Source organism: Mustela lutreola, chromosome 18 (assembly GCF_030435805.1).
Source record: "Mustela lutreola isolate mMusLut2 chromosome 18, mMusLut2.pri, whole genome shotgun sequence".
NCBI lineage: Eukaryota > Metazoa > Chordata > Mammalia > Carnivora > Mustelidae > Mustela > Mustela lutreola.
Genome location: NC_081307.1, coordinates 3,631,898 through 3,654,668, shown reverse-complemented (window position 1 = coordinate 3,654,668; position 22,771 = coordinate 3,631,898). Strand labels below are relative to the sequence as shown.

The 22,771-nt window shown below is 47.5% G+C and overlaps 1 protein-coding gene across 10 annotated transcripts; it reads left to right on the top strand.

The window, feature by feature from the left end:
• Nucleotides 1-749: 749 nt before the first annotated feature.
• POMK (protein O-mannose kinase) lies at nt 750-21,078 on the top strand. Of its 10 annotated transcripts, none has more exons than XM_059156051.1 (5): nt 750-818; nt 4,244-4,335; nt 8,110-8,207; nt 9,153-9,455; nt 19,918-21,078. In XM_059156051.1, exons 4-5 carry the CDS (start codon nt 9,174-9,176, stop codon nt 20,686-20,688), a joined length of 1,053 nt encoding a protein of 350 aa, XP_059012034.1. In that variant the 5' UTR covers nt 750-818; nt 4,244-4,335; nt 8,110-8,207; nt 9,153-9,173; the 3' UTR covers nt 20,689-21,078. The 10 variants fall into 10 exon arrangements, with proteins under 10 accessions (XP_059012034.1, XP_059012030.1, XP_059012036.1 ...); XM_059156047.1 differs by having other exon boundaries at nt 8,062-8,207; XM_059156050.1 differs by lacking the exon at nt 750-818 and adding an exon at nt 825-1,297.
• The last annotated feature ends 1,693 nt before the right edge of the window (nt 21,079-22,771 follow it).

The following is a 22,771-nucleotide window of genomic DNA, read 5'->3' as shown; positions in this document are numbered from 1 at the left end:
CTCCCTTCGGAGACACCCCCCCACTCCCCCCGCTTTGCAGTGACCGGAAGCTTTATGAAAGATCTAGATGTTCCATCTCCCCTCCACCATAGCGAGCAGCAGGCTGGGACTCCGGACTAAAACAAAACTGGTTGCAAGGACCTATTTTATATTTTTATTTTAGCCAGAGGCTTCCATTGAGGTCAAACAATAACTTTGTTGTTTAACCCTTAAACAGTCCCTGCTCCCCTTCCTCCAGAGGACTTAAAAACAAGTCCTGGAAACCAGACTCAGGTTACAAAGCTCAAATACAAGGGTGGGTCAGGCCAGGCACAGACTGTCTCCTAGCTACCAGGCTGGTTTCCATGGCTACTGTGGGGTGAATTGTAATTCAATTAGCCACCTGTGTGTGGCCAGGCCCAACCACACGGCCTTTGCTCTATAAAAGTTAGTCTGGAAAGCAGGGAGGGGTCATCCTCTGTAAGGGGCGACCCCAACTGGTCTGTCTGACGGTGGGTCTGATTCTTGATGCTTGGCGCGAAATAAAGCTTTGCTTGACCTTCACTTTTTAGCCATCTCGCTCCTATAATCTCGAACCCATTATTGGGGGACCCATTTTGGGGGTACGTACACTAGGTCAACATCTCATTGTCCTCACTGGTTCGGAGAGAAGCCAGAATAGGAGAGCGGTGGACGCACCTGGGCTAGAATCCGGCCTGCGCCGGCCCCCAGGTGCGTGGCCGGAGGCGGACGCCAGGGGGCGGCATCGTGCTCGCCCTGCCGGGGCTGGTTTCCGGCCGCGCCTGCGCAGGAGGCCGCGGATCCGACCCGGGCCGCAGGTAGGCGCGGCTGGCGTCGAGGTGTGGCGGCGAGGCTCCGCGCGAGGGAGCGCGGGGTAGCGGCGGGCGGGGGCCGAGGGCGGCTGCGGAGGGTGCCTGGGCTTCCTGCGGGGTCTGTCCTTGTCCGGAGGCCGCCTCGGCCCCTCCGCGTCGCGCCTCCCGGCCCGGCTGTACCTTGGCGCGGCGGGCCCGCCCCGGGCTTCGGCTCCGTCCCTCCGGCGGCCGCTGCGCTCGGCGGCTCCGTCCCTCCGGCGGCCGCTGCGCTCGGCGGCTCCGTCCCTCCGGCGGCCGCTGCGCTCGGCGGCTCCGTCCCTCCGGCGGCCGCTGCGCTCGGCCCTGTAGTGCCGCAGCCGCGCGCCGCCTCCCGGCGCGGGCCTCCGTGGTGCGGGTCGTCCTGGGCCTCGGTTCGTGACGGCTCAGCGGGGCGGAGCGGCCTTGTCTCCGTCCTTTTTGCTGTGACCGTAGCAGCTTAAGGCTAAGTAAGCGTCCGAGTTGTTTGAAACAATTACTGTGAAGCGCCGTGTGTCCTGGTGGCAAGATGGGATTCTGTTCTAAATTGCACTGGGTGGCACCCGTCCGCTCCTTCTCTGCTTGAATCGAATACTCCGTAAATCGGTAAAAACTGGTTTTGTGCTATTCCTTTTCTTTCTTGTAAACGAGCTGTGAGTGTCGAGCAGTGGTTGCCAGTTTTTTCCACTGCCAGCTTGTAGCTACCAACGTCAGAAGTTCTTTGTCTCAACAGTGCCTGCATTTCTCCTGACCCACCTGGCCCCACAATCTTCATTCCTTGTGAACCAGCAACGGTCATTGCCATTTTGCTTCTTTTTGTACCAGAGTTCCTTCAGCCACACGGGCTGCTCCAGAAATACGCCTTTAAGGGAGAGAGGCCCATCAGGTGTTGGGGTGGGCCAGAGAGTCCTTTAAGAAGTGGGCAGCCTCAGGGCTACCCCCCACCCCCACACAGTGAACGTGCTGCAGGATTTATTTAGTTATTTAGTTATTCATAAGAAGATCTTATTTATTTATTTGACAGAGAGAGGGGAAACACAAGCAGGACAGTGGGAGAGGGAGAAGCAGGCTTTCCACTGAGCAGGGAGCCCGATGTGGGACTTGATCCCGGGACTCTGGCATCGTGACCTGAGTGGAAGGCAGCCGCTTAACCGACTGAGCCACCCAGGCACACCCCACCCACCCCCCTCCCCCGTTGCTGGATTTAGAGGAATAAGGTGAGTTTAAGGCCAGAAAACTTGCAGGCCTCCAACTACAGTTTAGTGACCTTGGCTACGTCACTTCTCAGTTCTCTGTTAAATGGGAATAATAATTATATGTGTCTCACAGAATTGGTGTGAGGTCGACACTGTGTGAAAGTTAGTTGAATTTTTGGGTGAGTTTTTTTCTGAGGATTCAGAAGTGGGATAATTGAAAGATTATTGAGGCATATAACTTCAGGGTCCACAAGAAATGCTTTAAATGGGTACTGTGTGGGGTGCGTGGGTGCCTCAGTTGGTTAAGCACCTGCCTTTGGCTCAGGTCTTGATTCCGGGGTCCTGGGATCGAGCCCCGTGTTGGGCTCCCTGCTCAGTGGGGAGCCTGTCCTCTCTCCCCCTGCCTGTGGTCTCTCTCTGTCAAATAAAATCTTTTTTTTTTTTTTTAAGATTTTATTTATTTATTTGACAGAGAGAGAAATTACAAGTACACTGAGAGGCAGGCAGAGAGAGAGAGAAGGAAGCAGGCTCCCTGCTGAGCAGAGAGCCCGATGCAGGGCTTGATCCCAGGACCCTGAGATCATGACCTGAGCCAAAGGCAGCGGCTTAACCCACTGAGCCACCCAGGCGCCCTGTCAAATAAAATCTTTAAAAAAAAAAGTAATTGGGTACTGATCTAATGTAAATTAGAAAAAATGAATTTCTAGAGTTCTGCAGAATTTCCTACCTGATGCTGGCAGCCTTTGTGTGGAAATGAAGGAAGTAGTATCCCTCCAAAAGAAAAAAAACAAAAACGATAGGTTTTAGGCACTATACAACCAACCGACTATCCTACCTGTGGCGAGATAGGATCGAGGAAGGTCACAGCAAGGGGGTTGGAGAAGTAAAAAGATGGTGAACTCAGACTGGAGGAGGTGCTGGAAGGGAGCATCAGAGGACAGGCATGTGAACAGAGAAAGAACAAATTTGGTGGGATTGTGAAGGTGGCAGAGAGGAGTCCTGAGTGATCCGGCGGGCAGTGCATTTTTACTGAGTGCCTGTTGCACACCAGCTGCTGAGGACCCAGGGGTGCACCAAGCAGGCAGGCAGTATCCTGGTTGCTCACAGTTGAGGAAGAAAGAATGCACATGCCAGAGCCTGGGCGTCTCAACGCGGGTGACTTCAAGAACAGAGGGAAGCTCAGGGCCTAGAGTGCGGGGTGCAAGGAGGCGTCTGGAGAGGTGGACAGAGGCTGGAGCTCAGGGGGCCTTATAGGAGTTTGGGCATTGCCCTGAGGACAGAGAAGGACGGTTAGTTGATTTTAAGCAAGGAGTGATTGGATTTATGCTTTAGAAAGATCACCCTGTGTACGCCAGCGAGACACTTCCCACACGTGCTGAAGGAGGTGTGTACAAAACTCGCTTTGCTGATGGTATAGTTAAACAAGTGAAAATGGCAAACTCGAGTTGGATGTACCCGCATGGATAAACCTCGTAAACCTAATGTTGGGCTTTTTTTTTTTTAAGATTTTATTTATTTATTTGACGGACAGAGGTCACAAGTAGGCAGAGAGGCAGGCAGAGAGAGAGGAGGGAGCAGGCTCCCTGCCGAGCAGAGAGCCCGATGCGGGACTCGTTCCCAGGACCCTGGGATCATGACCTGAGCCGAAGGCAGAGGCTTTAACCCACTGAGCCACCCAGGCACCCCTAATGTTAGGCTTTTAAAAAAGCAAGTTACAAAGGATGGATACAGTACAGCTACTTATATACGGTGTGTAAACATTGATGTGTTATGCGTTGTTATTTATAGGCACATACTGGTGGTGAAAATAAAAAGTATGTGTGGAAATTCTATACACCAGTGGTTCTTGGGCTTTAGCGTGCATCCGAATCCACTGGAAGACTTGTTAAAACAGAGATTTCTGGGCCTCACCTGAGAGTTTCTGGTTCAGGAGATTTGGAGAGAGGATTCCAGAACTCAGATTTCCCACAAGTTCTTAGATGCTGCTGCTGCTACTGCAGGTCCTGGAACATCAGCTTGTGGATGGTGGTTCCTTCTTGGGAGGGAGCAGAATAGGACCTGGAGGAGTCCAAAGGGGCTTCAACTATATATATAATATTTTATTTCTTTATTTATTTTATTTCTTTAAAAAAGATCTTTGTGATGCACTGTTACTTGACAAAGCTGGACGGGTGTTCATGATCTTACTTTTTAGTTGTTTCTGTGCTTGAAACATTTCAGGAAAGAATAGATTTTCTATTTGCTGTGTGGAGAATGGACTGGAAAAGAGAAGGAAGTGGGAGTTCGTGCAGGAAGCTGTTGCAGAAGCCCAGGTAAGAGATGCTGGAGACTTAGACCAGGGATGGCAGGGAGGAGGGGAAAAGTGAGCAGAGCTGGGAGAGGTTTGGGTGAAAGAATTGACCGTGTGTGGTGATTGGTCGGTTTGGAGGTTGGGGGAGGGTGGAACCAAGTCGCCTGTTTTGTGACTTGAGCAAGTGGGCATTGTATGCTTGTGACAGTGAGGGAACCCTGGAGGAGGGGCATGCTGGAGACAGGACAGAGTTAAGTTCTGGACATCCCAGGCCTTGACAAACCAGCTGAGTGAAGTGTAGGAGAAATACCCAGGCCACCGTAGAGACTTGGAGACCAGTGCCATCGCCATGCGCGTGAGCGAGATTACACAGAGGGAAGCCTCAGGATGGAAGGCTGATCTGCAGCGACTGCCTTCGGCTCAGGTCATGATCCCGGAGTCCCGGGATCGAGTCCCACATCGGGCTCCCAGCTCCATGGGGAGTCTGCTTCTCCCTCTGACCTTCTCCCCTCTCATGCTCTCTCTCACTCTCTCTTTCAAATAAATAAATAAATAATCTTTAAAAAAAAAAAAAAAAGAATAGCACCACCCAGTGTGGGACTCAGCCAGCCTCTGCCTGCCACCTGCGTTTGTATGACTGTGAGCTAAGAATGCTTTGTACCTTTTGAAACTCTGGGGGAAGTCAGAAGAGAAATAATCTTATGTGACACATGAAAACTTTATGAAATTCAAATTTCATTTTCCGTATGAAAAGTTTTATTCAAACACAGCCACGCTCATTGTTTCTGTAATGTAGGGGGCTGCTTTCACACCCAGGAACAGAGCTGAATGACAGTGACAGAGAGTTTGTGGCCTGTCATGGCTTTACACTGCCTCTTGGTGCCCCACAAGTCACGTGATGCAGTTGTCACTGGATTTCACCTTTTGCCCCTAAACCTAATATTTACCATCTGGCCCTTTATAGAAAAAAGTGCTGTTTCTTGACCTGAGGTCTGAGTTGAGACACACTTGGTCATTTCGAATGTTGTAGAAGAGAGATGGCGGTTGTTTTATTCATTTCTGTAAGAGCACCTTCTAAGAATCAGGTACCAAGAGAGGAGACCGTGAGGGCTGAATGGGAAAATTCATCATAGTTTTAGTCAAAGTCCCTAAAGACAGGAGGGAATGGGCCAGAGAGAAAGACACGGGCCCGGAGTCTTTGTGGAAAAGGTGAGCGAACAGCCAGCGCAACCCCAGCAGGCACAGCGGGGAAGACTGAGGGGCAGATGAGCAGGTGGCACTATGTCAAGAAAAGGCGGAGACTCAAGTGAGGCTGGAACAGTGCGGTAGAGCCAGGGTTTGCTGGACACCTCATAATCACAGTGGCGATTTGCACGGCAGCATTTTTAAAAAATTAATTAAGAAGAACTACATGGGGTTGTGGAAGAATCCATTACTTCTAAAATGTCTTGCTCAGAGAAAGCAGTGTTGCTCTGCTGACCCTTGGGGGGTCACTGAGGTTGGGTCACTGGAAGAACAGAGCTGTTGAGCGCTGAGGGTCTGAACGCTGAAAACAGCAGATTTGTAGGGAGGGTGCAGACATTGTGTTTGGGAAGCATTTTTGTTATCTGTTCACATTGAGATATAATTCATGTACCATTAAGTTTGCTCTTTAAAGTGTACCGTTCATTGATTTCTAGTATATTCACAAGGTTGTGCAATCATCTCCACTAATTCCAGAACATTTTCATCCAAAAAGAAATCCTGTGCCCATTAGCAACCACTCCCCGTTTCCCCTTTCACTCAGCCCCTAGCAGTCACTAACCTGCTTTCTGTCTGTATGGATGTGCCTGTATGGACATTTCATATATACAGTCCTACGATACAGGACCTCTTGTGTCTGCCTTATCTCACTTAGCATCAAGTTTTCGAGTTTCATCCATGTTACAGCATGTTACAGCTTTATTTCTTTTTGTGGGTGATTAATATTCCATGTCTTATAGCAAATTTTATTTGTCCATGTATGGACTTCGGGTTATTTCTACTATTTGGCTGTTAGGAGAAGTGCTGCTGTGAACATTCATGTACTAGTGACTAGGGTTCATGTGAATGTACGTTGTCAGTTCCCTTGGGCATATACTGAGCAATGGATTTGTATGGGTAACTCTATATTCAACCTTTCGAGGAACTTCCAGGCTTTTTTCCACAGAGGCTGCATCATCTTATATTGCCACCAGCAATGTATAAGGGTTCCTATTTTCTCACATCTTCGTCTACACTCGTTCTTGCCTGACTCTTTGATGACAGCTGTCCTGGTGGGGATGAGGCAGGATCTCATTGTGTTTTGATTTGCATTTTCCTGATGACTAATAAAGTCAACGTGCCTGTTGGATATCTGCTTGTCTTCTCTAGATAAATGTCTGTTCAAGCCCTTTGTCCATTTCCAAATTGAGTTATTTGTCATTTTACTGTCGAGAAGAAGTAGTATTTTGAATTGTCCGTTGGGACATTCTAGTAGAGATGTCAAGTTAGGGGGACTGGGGCTTTACACCGGGAGCTGCCAGCAGGTGGGGACAGGGAGCCCAAGTCTGGATAAGAGCACCCAGGGCATGAGTGCAGAGGTCTGTCCAAGCATCCGACACTCCAGCAGTCTACAGACAAAGGCAAGAAGAGCAGCCACCAGAGTGCACCTTCCTGGGAACCAGGTAACAAAGGCCTTTCAGGGAGAAGGGAGTGATCAGCCATGCCCGTGTGGTCAAGCCCGTGACTGAACTGACTCCTGTATTCAGCAATAGTGAGGTCCTGGCGATTTGGTCACTATGGGTGGAGTAGCCTCGGGTTCTAGAGGAAGAGGGGGAGTGTTGGAGATAGAAAGTATAGATAGTCCTTAAAGCTTTAAAGTCTTTATAGCTGCAGGGTGAACTTAGGAGAAATGCTGTTTTTCTGTGAACTTTACACCTGGCCCGTTGGGTGTGTTGTCCCAGCGCTGTGAATGGTGGGTGGGCTGACTATCTCCAGGAGAGGGTATGCAAGAGCTGTCTTCAGATTTTCTTTTTTCTTTCTTTTTTTTTAAAGTTTTTATTTATATGGCAGACAGAGATCACAAGTAGGCAGAGAGGCAGGCAGAGAGGGAGGGGGGAAGCAGGCTCCCCGCTGAGCAGAGAGCCCGACATGGGGCTAGATCCCAGGACCCTGAGATCATGACCCAAGCCAAAGGCAGAGGCTTTAACCCACTGAGCCACCCAGGCACCCCATGTCTTCAGATTTTCTTCACGGCTGTCGCCTCTCGGGCCTCTGGTCTTGGTGCAAATCCTTGGAGAGGTGTTCTAGGACTGCTTCATCCAGGGATTTCCTCTCTGTTAGTCTCTATCCTTAAAAGCTCATCACAATATACAAGGAGAAGATTTTTGGTTTCTTATTTATTGTCTCTCTCCTCCACTGGTTTCTCCCTAAGGTCCAAGAGGACAGGAACCATATCTGTGTATTTACTCTCAGATCCCCAAGGCCTAGGTGGGGTTGAGCATGGGGAAACGGCTTCATGAACGTAGAGTGAATAAGTGATCGGCGTTTGGCGATGGAGGTTAAGGGAGCGGCAGGGGAGATGCGGACTCTGAACTCAGACCAGCTGGCAGGGTACCACGATGGCCACCAGGCTGTCGGAGGACTTCCTGCAGCTGCTGCTCCATCCTGGGGCTGGAGGGGGACGCCCAGACCCTAGGAGGGCCCCTGGGGAAGACCATCTGAACTGTTGCCGTTTGTCTCTGTGCAGAGTTGCAGTTTTCCTTCAGCAAACCTCTTTTTTGGTACTTCGTGGCAGAATGTTTTCAAACCCATGCCTGGGACCAACCAGGACACTGAGTGACCCAGGTGTCTGGGTGGAGGCCTGAGCAGGGAGAACGAAGGCGCTCCTGGAAGGTAACCCTTCGTGTCACAGTCGTTTCAGACACCGGAAGCACAGGGTCAGTTCTGTCACTAGTGTCCCCAACACATCCCAGTACTGACACTAAGAGAACACACCGTTACACCCATCATTCTAGTCAAAATATCGACACGCTTCCACTCTGGTGCACACGTAGCTTCTGCCTCAGGCACCCTGAGCGTCAAGTACCTGACCTCCAGGGTCCTTCCAGCCCTCTCCAACAACTCCGCAGGAATGCCCACCTCCACCGTGAGCCTCCCGCCGGCGCCAGCACTAGAGCTGAGCCGCTGAGTGTCCAGCCTTCTCGGCGGTGCCTGGTGCGAGGGTCACCTGCGTGTCACCCTCTCTCTGTTCTCACGACTGTTACTCCAGCCCGCGTGCTTCTCAGCTCAAACCCCACACGACTGATGGAGCCCTTGACCCAGTCTCCCCACCACCATCTCTTCCACCCCGACACATCTGTCACACCTGCTGAAGAGGAGCCTTGCTTCTTAAAAATGTTAGGGAGCTTTCTGGTACCTTCCAGGGATTATCCCAATTCCTTAGCTGGTTCAGGAGGCTGTCAGCATTCTTGCCCTCACCCCCACCATATCTGATCTTGGCTGCTCTCTTCTGTCCATCTGTCCTGGCCCCACTGGACTAACAAGTGCGGCTTGCTTTCATTTTGCTCAATCCTGTGGGAGGGACACAAAGTCAGACACACACAAACACCTTCCTTCTGGTGGAATCCAGACAAGCTGTTAACAAGACACGGATTGTGCGAACAGCTGACACTGAGCATTTAGAATGAACCTTGTACACAATACCTTCTTTAATCCTCCCAAGGACCCGAAGGTATGCAGGATCCTTAGGCATAAGAGGACTGAGAGGCTGTGCCTTCTTTTAACCCCTTGTCACCCAGACACCTTCATGATTACTTCTTGTTTGGTGTCACATCGCAGGAACCTGCAGAGGATAGCAGCATGGACGGGAAAGCCCAGGACAGCAGCAGAAGCCTTCCCCGCAGAGCAGTGCCCCCAGCCGTGGGGCTGCTGCTCTCTATGGCTCTCATGAATGCTCTCCTCTACCTCTGCCTTGACTGGTTTTTCATCGCCCCTCCCCACTCCACTCCGGGCTCCACCTACTGTCCCCACGGACATTTCAGAATGGGACAGATGAAAAACTGTTCACCGTGGCTGTCCTGTGAGGAGCTGAGGACAGAAGTGAGGCAGCTGAAGCGTGTTGGGGAAGGAGCCGTGAAGAGAGTGAGTGCTGGGTTACCTCTGAGTGTTAATGGGGTGGCCTTTCAGGATGGCAAATTGGCATTATGTGTGAAGGGTCCTCAAAATATTTCTGCCTTTGAGCCCAGTGATCTAACATCTGGGACTTTATCCTAATCCAATGGAAGGAAAAAAGCTAAATGCATCAAGGAGTATTTTGCTTTGTTATTTATAGCAATAGAAAACCAGTAATAAAAACTATTGGATATGGGACGCCTGGGTGGCTTAGTTGGTTAAGCAGCTGCCTTCGGCTCAGGTCATGATCCCAGCGTCCTGGGATCGAGTCCCACATCGGGCTCCTTGCTCCGCAGGGAGCCTGCTTCTCCCTCTGACTCTGCCTTCCACTCTGTCTGCCTATGCTCGCTCTCACTCGCTGTCTCTCTGACAAATAAAAATAAAATAAAATCTTTAAAAAAAAAAAAAAAAAAAAACTATTGGATATAGTTCATTATGGGCTAGTCACTTGATAGAATATTCTGCAGCCATTTAGTGTGTTTAGGAACTCTGTGTAGCAGCAGGAAAAAAAAATCTTTTTTTTTTTTTTTTTTTTTTTTTTTAAAGATTTTATTTATTTATTCGACAGAGAGAGATCACAAGTAGGCAGAGAGGAAGGCAGAGAGAGAGGAGGAAGCAGGCTCCCCGCTGAGCAGAGAGCCCGATGCGGGACTCAATCCCAGGACCCTGAGATCATGACCTGAGCCGAAGGCAGCGGCTTAACCCACTGAGCCACCCAGGCGCCCCAGGAAAAAAAAATCTTATGAGGATAAATGAAAAAAGCAAAATGCAAAACTGCATAATACATGATTTTCAACTGCAAAATTAATGTGCTTTCGTAGAAAAATACAGAAATGATAGAAACTATGCTATGGTAAAAAGATTATGGGCAATTTTTAAAATTCTTATTTTTCAAACCCTGGCATGGGATTATTTTGACTTTTTAAAAGTTTTTTTATTTAAAAAAAAAGTTTTTTATTTTAAAAAGAGAAACCAAAGGGGTGCATTCAGATGCCTCAAAAGCTGTTGTCTGTAGGCAACCAGTGTGTGCTGGCTGCACCTGGTCCCGGACTTATTGGTTCTGTGGGAGCTAAGGCCCACTGATGCCTCTAGAGGCCAGAGAAGGATTGTTGCACAGAGTTCCTTTGTGAGGATATATTGAGTGACTGGCAGGAGGGAGAGAGGGAACAGAAAATGCATCCACATGGACAGCTGGCTTTTGTCTGGGGAGACCAGTGCACCATGAATGTGGAAAGGAGACTTTTTTTTTTAAGATTTTATTTACTTAACCTGAGAGAATAGTGACAGCAAGAGAGATCACAAGTGGGGAGGAGAGGGAGAAGCAGGCTCCCCACTGAGCCGAGAGCCCAATGAAGGGCTGGGCTCGATCCCAGGCCCTGGGATCATGGGTAGACCCTTAAGCAACTGAGCCTCCCTGGCGCCCCAGAAAGGAGACATCTTGAAGGAAGAAGTCAGGGAAAAGGGAATGGAATTTATGCAAAGTAAAACCATAGAACAAGGTAACTTTTTAAAAAATATTTATTTAAAAAAAAAAGATTTATTCATTCATTGTAGGTGCTGGAGCTGTGGCAATGAATAAAACAGAGCCTCTTGAAGCTTTCTAGTTGGGGGATGAGTCAATGAATAAGAAATAGATGCTCAATAAAATATGTTAATGACGTGTGCTGGGAAGACAGCAGGGTGAGGAAAGAGCCACGGCTCACTACTCTAGGTGGTCAGAATGATCTGAGAGTGAGCCCTGTGGATATCCGGGGAAAATATGTTCTAATAAGAAAGATGGGTACCAGCAGAGTCCAAAGATGGAACATGCCTGGTTGTTCAGGGACCTGGAATGAGCCAATGACACCAGAGGGCAGGATGAGAAGGGAGGTAGCACATAAAGTCAGAGGAAAGCCAAGTGGTGGCCAGGGCACATGAGGCTTGGTGGGACCAGGAGAGCCATTGGAGCAATTTGAGTAGAGGTAGAATGTGTTGTATGTGTTGAAAGGAGGCTGAAGTGTTGGTGGGGGGTGGAAGAATGACTGGCTGGGCCTTGCAGGGGAGAGATAGTCACAGCTGGACAAGGGTGTTAGCAGTGAACCTAGTAAGAAATCAGTAGATTCTGGTTATGTCTTAAAGGCAGAGCCAGTAGGATTTCCTTTTTTTTTTTAAGATTTTATTTATTTGACAGATCACAAGTAGGCAGAGCAGCAGGCAGTGGGGCGGGAAGCAGGCTCCCCACTGAACAGAGAGCCCGATGCGGGGCTCGATCCCAGGACGCTGGGATCATGACCTGAGCCAGAGGCAGAGGCTTACTGAGCCACCCAGGTGCCCCCAGTAGGTTTTCCTAATAGATCATTTCTGGGGTGTAAGCAAGGGAGAGGGTGATCACAAAGTTCTAGGTCCAGGCAACAACAAGAGTAGTGCTGTCATTGCCTGAGTGGGGAAGAATGAAGAACAATTTTGTGTGCATGTGGTGAACATGTTAAGGCTGTGAGTGAATGTGAAGTTGGACATACAGGCCTAGCATTCAGATCTGGGGCAGTGAGTGGGAATAGATACCTGGGATGATGCTGAAAGCTTTAGGATGTGAAGAACACACAGGGGGGAAATGGGTAGAGAAGAGGACTTAGGCCCCGTTGATTTCTGTCTTCATGACCTGGAGGGGCTGGTCGCCCACTTGTTTCCAGGTTACTGCTCAGGTCATTTTTGGACTTCTTTTTCAGAATTGCTCTTTACCTTGAAGGATATATTTTTGGGTGGGTAGTTTGTTTTGTTTTGTTTTTTAAAAACTGTTTATTTACTTGAGAGAGGAATAGCAGGGGAAGGAGCAGAGAGGGGGAGAGAGAGAGAGTCTTTTAAGCAGACTCCATATTGAGTGTGGAGCCCAAAACAGGGCTCAGTCCCATGACCCTGAGATCATGATCTGAGTTAAAACCAAGAGTCCAATCTGAGTTAACCTACTGCTCTATCCAGGCACCCCTTCAGTAGGTAGCTTTGATGGTGGCAAATTGTTGTTTGAGGACAGATTGGATTTGGGGGATGCCCTACAAATCATGTCCATGCAAATATGAGGTTTAAAAATGTGGATAATAACTGAGTAACGTAGTTTTGTTTATTAAAATGAAATAGGACTGTAAGGCCATTACATTGATTTTCTTTTATCTTTGGTTGAAATTTGCCCTCAGGGCAACAGTATTTTGCGCACTGGATATTTGCACCATCAGTGATGAGTCTCGTCCGTCCCCCCACCTTGAGCCCTGGGGCCTGGGACACATGGGGGTCCCAGCACAGGGCAGCCTCTTATTCCTTTGCATAGTCACTTATTGGAACAACTCGCTGCATGTAACGTGATTCCCATCACTGGGACCAGCTCCTCCACGCGGGCAACACTCCGCATCCTAAGCTGGAAGGCATAAGCTTCCTCAGTAGGAATTTCTGTAACCAGAGTTCTTGGCATCCTGCTCTCTGACCACCTCCTCTCCCAGCGCCCTTGCTTTAGTAATTCCTGAGTTATCGGGACCTGTGTGTTGATCCCATGGTGGTTGCATTAGGTCCTACACTGACCCAGCAGCAGGGATTCCGTGACTGTTAGCCTCAAAGTCAGTCTTGCACAAACACATCGTGCCTGACTGGGGAGCCCCGAACCTGGTTGACCCCAGCTGTGCATCTGCATTCGAGCAGTTGCCCTGGAGGTAGAGAGGTCCCACAGCCCTGTGGTTTCATGCGTGACCACAAACCTCAGCCCTGCTCTCACCACAGCCCAGCGGTCTTATCGTGTTCCTTCTGCGACTTTTCCTTCCCCCTTGCCTTAGTTCGTGGTCTTGTTGCATAAGTTGTTATGGAAACAGGAGCTTCCCAAACAAAATTTCTTCATCTTCAGTCACCTGACCTGTAAGCCCTCCAGCTCAGGTGTCATGATTTCTCATGATGTCTCTCCTGGAAGCTGTCCACTCTCTCCTGCACCCTCAGTCTTCCCCACTCCGAGGGTCATTCTGACTGGCACGCAGACACACACCCTTTCACACAGAAATCCCTTTTCCCGATTCCCTCTTCCTCGGAAGCTCTGTGCTCATTCTCTTTCCTCTGTAATGAAATTGCCAGAGCTCTGTCCCTACTTCTCTCCTCCCATTCACTTCTTGTCTTCTGCCAGGATGGCTTCCAAACACCCTCCTGCAGAGAAACTGCCCTTATCCAGAGACCTGCAAACCCTAGGTTGGTCATTTCTCTGTCTTCCTCTCACTTGATCTTTTCTGCAGCCTTTGATACAGTTGGCTCCTCTGTCCTTGTGACTCTGGCTCTCTGTGCCGTCGCCTCTTTATAGTTTTCCTACTCCCTCACAGGCCATTCCTAATTATCCCTCTTGCTGCCTTCTGTCCCCTATCTTGCCCCTAAGTCAGCAGTTCTCCACCAGAAGTGATTTTGCTCCTAGGGGGAGCCTGTGGCCAATGCCTTCTTTCCCCAGACTCTATTTATGGTTTATGTTTGTGATTGCCTGGAGCAATCCCAGTTTGACTGAAAGGCAGATTGACCCATTCTTTTTCTTTTTTTTTTTTTCTTTAATTTTCTTTAATTGTAAAAGCAGTACATTCAAAATTTACCGAGGGACACCTGGGTGGCTCAGTTGGTTAAGCAGCTGCCTTCAGCTCAGATCATGATCCCAGCATCCTGGGATCGAGTCCCGCATCGGGCTCCTTGCTCGGCAGGGAGCCTGCTTCTCCCTCTGCCTCTGTCTGCCTGTGCTCGCTCTCTCTCTCTGATAAATAAATAAAATCTTTTAAAAAAACAAAAACAAAAACAAAACAAAATTTACCGAAGGAGGTGAAGTACAGAGTAAACTGTTCCCTTCTACCTCTTGTCCTCCCCATCTCTGATCTTATTCTCTGAGGATAACAGTGGGAGATTTATCCCTTTTAGAATTTTTTTTCCAGTGAATTTTACTCATGTGTATTTTTTTTTTTACATTTTTAAAATTAACATATAATGTATTATTTGCCCCAGGGGTACAGGTATGTGAATTGTCAGACTTACACATCTCATGGCATTCACCATAGCACATACCCTCCCCAATGTCCATGTCGTGTGTATCTTTTTATTAAGTTTTATTTATTTATTTATTTATTTATTTTTGATTGTCAAAGTATTTTTTATCAGTTACTTTTTTAAAAAAATTATGTTCATTATGGACATTGGGGAGGGTATATGCTATGGTGAGTGCTGTGAAATGTGTAAGCTGACGAGTCACAGACCTGTACCCCTGGGGCAAACAATACGTTGTATATTAATAAAAATAATAAAGTATTAAAAAATTATGTTCAGTTAGCCAGCATATAGTACATTATAAGTTTTTGTTGTAGTGTTCAGTGATTCATTAGTTGCCTATAATACTCAGTGCTCATCCTAACACGTGCTCTCCTAATACCCATCACCCAGTTACCTCATCCCCCCACTGCCCTCCCTTCTGTAACGCTCAGTTTGTTTCCAGGAGTCCAGAGTCTCTCATGGTTTGTCTCCCTCTCTGATTTCTTCCCATTTGGTTTTCCCTCCCTTCCTTTGTGGTCCTCTGCACTATTTCTTATGCTCCACATATGAGTGAAGCCATATGATAATTGTTTTTCTCTGCTTGACTTTTTTCACTTAGCATAATTCCTTCCAGTTCCATTCATATCAATGCACATGGTGGGTATTCATCCTTTCTGATGGCTGAGTAATATTTCATTGTATATATGAACCACATCTTCTTTGTCCATCTGTTGAAGGGTGTCTCGACTCCTTCCACAGTTTGGGTATTGTGGACATTGCTGCTATGAACATTGGGGTGCATGTGCCCCTTCTTTTTCCTACATCTGTATTTTTGGCGTAAATGCCTAGTAGTGCAATTGCTGGGTCATTAGGGTGGCTCTATTTTAAACTTCTTGAGGAACCTCCATACCATTTTCCAGAAATGCTGTACCAGCTTGCATTCCCACCGACAGTGTAAGAGGGTTCCCCTTTCTCCACCACCTTTCCATCACTTGTTGTTTCCTGTCTTATTAATTCTGGCCATTCTAACTGGTGTAAGGTGGTATCTCAATGTGGTTTTGATTTGAATCTCCCTGATGGCTAATGATGATGAACATTTTTTCATGTGTCTGTTAGCCATTTGTATGTCTTCTTTGGAGAAGTGTCTGTCCTTGTCTTCTGCCCATTTCTTGACTGGGTTATTTGGTTTTTGAGTGTTGAGTTTGAGAAGTTCTTTACAGATGTTGGATATCAGCTCTTTATCCAAAATGTCATTTGCAAATATCTTCTCCCATTCAATAGGTTGCCTCTTAGTTTTGTTGGCTGGTTCCTTTGCTGTGCAGAAGCTTTTTGTCTTGATGAAGTCCCAAAAGTTCATTTTCGCTTTTGTTTCCCCTGCCTTTAGAGACGTGTTTTTTTTTTTGTTTTTTTTTTAAGATTTTATTTATTTATTTGACAGAGAGAAATCACAAGTAGATGGAGAGGCAGGCAGAGCGAGAGAGGGAAGCAGGCTCTCCGCTGAGCAGAGAGCCCGATGCGGGACTCGATCCCAGGACTCTGAGACCATGACCCGAGCCGAAGGCAGCGGCCCAACCCACTGAACCACCCAGGCGCCCCTAGAGACGTGTTTTGAAAGAAGTTTCTGTGGCTGATGTTAAAGAGGTTACTGCCTATGTTCTCCGCTAGGATTTTGACGGATTCCTGTCTCACATTGCGGTCTTTCATCCATTTTGAGTTTATCTTTGTGTATGCTATAAGAGAATGGTCTAGTTTCATTCTTCTGCATGTGGCTGTCGAGTTTTCCGAGCACCGTTTATTGTAAAGACTGTCTTTTTTCCATTGGATGTTCTTTCCTGCTTTGCTGAAGATTCGTTGACCATAGAGCTGAGGGTCTATTCTGGGGTCTCTGCTCTGTTTCACTGATCTATGTGTCTGTTTTTGTGCCAATACCATATTGTCTTGATGACTCTGGCTTTGTAATATAGCTTGAACATTCATAAATCAATCAAGGTGATAGGGCACATTAGTAAAAGAAAAAACAAAAACATATGATTCTCTCAGTTGATGCAGAGAAAACATTTGACAAAATACAGCATTCTCTCTTGATTAAAACTCTTCAAAGTACAAAGATAGAGGGACCATACCTCAATATCATAAAAGCCATCTATGAAAAGCACACAGCGAGTATCATTCTCGATGGGGAAAAAGAGGGCTTTTCCCTTAAGGTCAGGAACACAACAAGGAGGCGCACTCTCACCATCACTGCTCAACATAGTACTAGAAGTCCTAGCCTCAGCATTCAGACAACAAAAAGAAATAAAAGGCATTCAGATTGGCAAAGAAGAAGTCAAACTCTCTCTTCACAGATGACATGATGCTTTATGTGGAAAACCCAAAAGACTCTACCCCTGAGTTATTAGAACTCATACAGCAACTCAGCAACATGACAAGATACAAAATCAATGCAGAGAAGTAAGATGCATTTCTATACACTAACCATGTAACTGAAGAAAGAGAAATTAAGGAGTCTCTTCCATTTACAATAGCTCCAAAATCTATAAGATACCTAGGAATAAATGTAATGAAAGAGATAAAGGATCTGTACTCTAGAAACTGTAGAACACTTAGGAGAGATACTGAGAAAGACACAAAGAGGTGGAAAAATATTCCATGCTCATGGATTGGAAGAATAAACATCATTAAAATGTCTGTGCTGCCCAGAGCAATTTACACTTTCAGTGCAGTCCCTGTCAAAATACTATTGGCGGGCACCTGGGTGGCTCAGTGGGTTAAAGCCTCTGCCTTTGGCTCAGGTCATGATCTCAGGGTCCTGGGATTGAGCCCCGCATCAGGCTCTCTGCTCAGCATCAGTTCCCTGCTCAGCAGGGAGCCTGCTTCCTTTCCTCTCTCCCTGCCTACTTGTGATCTCTGTCAAATGAATTTTAAAAAGAAAATGCTATTGGGGCGCCTGGGTGGCTCAGTGGGTTAAGCCGCTGCCTTCAGCTCAGGTCATGATCTCAGGGTCCTGGGATCGAGTCCCGCGTCGGGCTCTCTGCTCAGCAGGGAGCCTGCTTCCTTCTCTCTCTCTCTCTCTCTCTGCCTGCCTCTCTGCCTACTTGTGATCTCTCTTTGTCAAATAAATAAATAAATAAATGCTATTGGTATTTTTCACAGAGCTGGAACAAACAATCCTAAAATTTGTATGGAACCAGATAAGACCCCACATTGCCAGGGGGAATGTTGAAAAAGAAAACCAAAGCTGGAGGCATCACAATGCCTGTCTTCAAGGTTTATTAAGTTTTAAATTTTTTTTTTTTAAGATTTTATTTATTTTTTTGACAGAGACCCAGCGAGAGAGGGAACAGAAGCAGGGAGAGTGAGAGAGGAAGAAGCAGCCTTCTTGCGGAGCAGGGAATTGATGCAAATCAGTTGATGCAGAATTGATGGGATCAAGCCCGGATGCAGGGCTGGATCCTAGGACGCTGGGATCATGACCTGAGCCAAAAACAGATGCTTAACGACTGAGCCACCCAGGCCCCCCTATTAAGTTTTTTTTTTTTTTTCTTTTGTCAGAGAGAGTGAGCACAGGCAGGCAAAGTGGCTGGCGGAGGCAGAAGCAGGCTTCCTGCTGAGCAAGGAGCCCGATGTGGGACTAGATCCCAGGACGCTGGGATCATGACCTGAGCCGAAGGCAAACGCTTAACCAACTGAGCCACCCAGGAGTCCCTAAAAAGTGTTTTTAAATGTAAAATCATATATATTCATTCTGGAAAAGTTGGAAAATACTGAAAGGCATAAAGAAAAAAATCACCTAGAATCTTACCATATGAAGAGAATATATGAAGAGAAACATTAGCCTGTTTCCTTTGCTTTCCATGTAATTTTGTCTTGTTTTATCAGTTAGAACAATAACATAAAGGAAATTTTATATACTTATTCATTTGTGACATTACTGTTCTCTGTGAAGACTGTGAGAACTCTGTCAATATATGCATTTTTGCTGACCACGTCGCACTCTTCTGAGTGATCTTGCCGTTCTTGCCCTCCATTTTCTGATGGGTGGGAAAGTTCCAGTTCATGCTTTTGTAAGTAGCGCCAGATTTTTATTCCTGGAGCTTTTTATCTCTTTCAGATTATTGCCTTAATAGATCTTGGATTTGATGTTACAGGCACTTGATAAATACTCCACATTGGTTTCAAAAACCGTAAGCTGTATTGTAGCAGTGAGTAAGTAGCAGCACAGAGAAAGAGCCCACAAGCGGCAGACGCAGCCTGGGGGCAGCCAGACCTCCCTACCCTCACTTCTGAGCCTGTCTTCTCTTCTGGGAGATTTAAGCAGGAGGTCAAAAGTTCTTCATTACAATCCTTCCTGCAGGCCTTTCCTAGCTAGTAGAAATGGGGAGTCTAAGGAGTCCTGTTCAGGCACTCGGTGCGGGGCGGGGGGGTGTCTGGTCTAGAGTCTGCAGGGCACTTTTGCTTCTGCTCTTATAGCTGAAGGAATACAGAACCACACCCAACTTAAAACTGTGTCCTGGGGCGCCTTGGCAGCTCAGTACCTTAAGCGCGGCTGCCTTCGGCTCAGGTCATGATTCCAGGGTTATGGGATCGAGTCCTGCATGGGGCTCCTTGCTCAGCAGAGAGCCTGCTTCTCTCTCTCCCTCTGCCTGCTGCTCTGCTTACTTGTGCTGTCAAATAAATAAATAAAATTTTTTTTTAAGGTTTTTATTTATTTATTTGACAGATGGAGATCACAAGTAGGCAGAGAGGCAGGCAGAGAGAGAGGAGTAAGCAGGCTCTCTGCTGAGCAGAGAGTCCTATGTGGGGCTTGATTCCAGGACCCTGGGATCATGTCCTGAGCCGAAGGCAGAGGCTTTAACCCACTGAACCACCCAGGCGCCCCAAATAAATAAAATCTTAAAAATAAACAAAAACAAAAACTGTTGTCCTAACCGAGAACGATTCCTGTTTGTGATTTACTGTGCTACCCTGAAGCTAAGCAGGTGGTGGTGTGATGTGTAATGGTCTGGCTGGGCTCGACTCACTCCTTTTCTAGTGGTCTCCCCTCCCCCCCATCCATTTGTGCTGCAGGTGTTTGGAGCTTCCGGTCAGTTTTCCACTCCATGCCTTTATCCGACAGGCCCCTTTCCTAGGGATGCACTTCCCATTCTCCACATTCGCCAGGCCAGCCCCGGTTATCCTCTAGACCAACTCCCAGGACCCTCCGGCACCCCCACCCATTTCCATCCCGGGTCTACCCTGCCTTCTGCGCTGGGGGCCCGTGTTTGCTCGTCAGGGAGCCTTTGTAACCGGACTGAGCTCTTCTCCGGGACTGGGTCTGTCTCTCCTCGTTTCTGCATTCTCTGTACCACCTCTGGCACTCCGTGGGGGGTTTCCGGCTCTCTGACACAGGTGACGGTTTTCAGGGTTGATGCTCTCTGTGACTTTGTTTCAGGTCTTTCTGTCTGAGTGGAAGGAGCGCAAAGTGGCGCTCTCACGGCTCTCCCAGCTGGAGATGAAAGAGGATTTCTTGCACGGGCTGGAGATGCTGAAAGGTCTACAGAGTAAATACGTGGTCACCCTGCTCGGCTTCTGTGAGGACGACAACACTATCCTTACTGAATATCACCCCTTGGGCTCCTTGAGCAATCTGGAAGCAACGCTGAACCTTTCCAAGTACCAGAACGTGAACACGTGGCAGCGCAGGCTACAACTGGCTGTGGACTACGTCAGCATCATCAACTACTTGCACCACAGCCCCCTGGGCACACGCGTCATGTGCGACTCCAACGACCTGCCCAAGACGCTGTCACAGTATCTGCTGACCAGTAACTTCAGCCTCGTGGTGAATGACCTGGACGCCTTGCCCCTGGTGAACCACAGCTCCGGGACGTTGGTGAAGTGTGGCCACCGGGAGCTGCATGGGGACTTCGTGGCTCCAGAGCAGCTGTGGCCCTATGGGGAAGACACGCCTTTTGACGATGACCTCATGCCCTCCTATGACGAGAAGATCGACATCTGGAAGATTCCAGATGTCTCTAGCTTCCTTTTGGGGCATGTTGAAGGGAGCGATATGGTCCGGTTTCATTTGTTTGATATTCATAAAGCCTGTAAGAGCCAGACGCCTGCAGAACGACCGACAGCTCAGGATATTCTAGACATTTACAAGAAGGTTTTGAATTTACTCAGAGATACCATGGTGTCCCAGACAAGAGAAATGCTCTAGAAACCCATCCTGTCAGTGAAGGATGGGAACAAATGGAAGAGATGCAGCAAATCTTGCTCTGATGGTGAGGGTTTTGCTGTTCAGCTGTGTGGTCCTTCCTCTGCGTCCATGTGCACCCGTGAGTGGCGTTCACCCCCCGGGGACCAGGGCAGAAGTTGCTGCAGGCACACTGGGTTTGACTGAAGTCCGGCCTCCCTCTCTCATGCTGATCACTCCCAGTGGAAGACGAGAGAAGCAGGAGTCTAGCCACAGCAGAAGAAAGTAACAAATTAGCCACAAAGAGGCTTCCCTTGCCCTAATTACTGAATCTGGAGGAGTGTAAGAAATGTATATAGAAAAGGTTTTTAAATGGAAAGATATGAAAGAAACATGCAGTGGTTTTCCAAAGAATTGTTTTCCTCATGTTTTTAGGTGATGGTCGACATGACCAGACATAATTCAGTTCCCAAATTCAGAGTCACAGGAGTATTTATTTGCAATGTTTCACGTGTTGATGAGGCCGTCTTTAGTATTTTTTTTTTTTTAAGATTTTATTTATTTATTTGACAGACAGAGATCACAAGTAGGCAGAGAGGCAGGCAGAGAGAGAGGAGGAAGCAGGCTCCCTGCTGAGCAGAGAGCCCGATGCGGGACTCGATCCCAGGACCCTGGGATCATGACCTGAGCCGAAGGCAGAGGCTTTAACCTGCTGAGCCACCCAGGTGCCCCAGCGTCTTTAGTATTTTAAAGGATTGTTTAAATGTTTATTTTAATGAATGTGAAATTCTTATGCCATCCTCTTTCCAAAAACCTAAAGGAGAACTGTGATAGCAGGCTCCTTGAAGTTCTGAATGGACAAGGAATATTTAGGAAAGCAAGTACAAGGGAAATTATATCCGTGTTCCTGCCTTGGATGGTGCTTATGAAATTCCTGTTTACCTTCCAGCTCAGTTTTCTGTGTCCAAACTTAATTATTGGAACAATTTATATCAAAAATATCACTCATTATTGGAAAGTGTCAAACCCTTCCACTTAAGTTGCATGACAGAATCCTTTAGAACGTTCTTTCTTGGTCACTATCATCCTCATTTGCAGAGGATGATGGATTTGGTGTGTATTAATTACCACCAATAAGGTGGTTAAAGCTGACATTGAGGGGCAGAGATGCCCAGCAATAGATGCTGCCTTCCCTTGAACTTGAGCAGGTGTCGGAATCACCAGAAGCAGGAGCTGGGTCCCACCCCAGAGGCTCTGACTCAGTAGGTCTGGGACAGAATCTGAGACTTTGCATTTCTGACTGGTGCTGCTGGTCTTGGGACTACATTTTGAGAGCCACTCTCCTTAACTGTTAGGGAGGGCACCACGAGCAGTAGGATAGGGCAGCCAAATTAGTATTATGTCCTAGTCTACCACTTTTGGGGCTGATTGGGTCATATGGCTGAGCAGAGAATATAATTCCCTAGAGTATTTTAACTGTTAGTTTTTGCTATTAAAAACTCTCCCACAGCAGTCAGGATGCTGGAATCAAGAGGATGGACAATGGGCGCCTGGGTGGCTCAGTGGGTTAAGCCGCTGCCTTCGGCTCAGGTCGTGATCCCAGGGTCCTGGGATCGAGTCCCGCATCGGGCTCTCTGCTCAGCGGAGAGCCTGCTTCCCTTCCTCTCTCTCTGCCTGCCTCTCTGCCTACTTGTGATCTCTCTCTGTCAAATAAATAAATAAAATCTTAAAAAAAAAAAAAAAAGAGGATGGACAATAATGAGGGTTGTCGAGGATGTGGAGAATTGGAATACTCTGGTAGAAATGTCTTCTGGTGCAGTTGCTTTAGGAAACAGTCTGGCACTTTCTCAAAAAGTTAAAAAATATAGCCTGGTGGTGGATATTATGGAGGGCATGTATTGCATGGAGCACTGGGTGTGGTGCATAAATAATGAATTCTGGAACACTGAAAAGAAATTAAAAAAATAAATAAAAATTAAAAAATAAAAGTTAAAAATAGAATTGCCATGACCCCAGGAATTCACTCCCAAGTATTCACCCAAGACAGCTGAAAACATGTCTATAAAAAATCTTGTGGGGCGCCTGGGTGGCTCAGTGGATTGGGCCG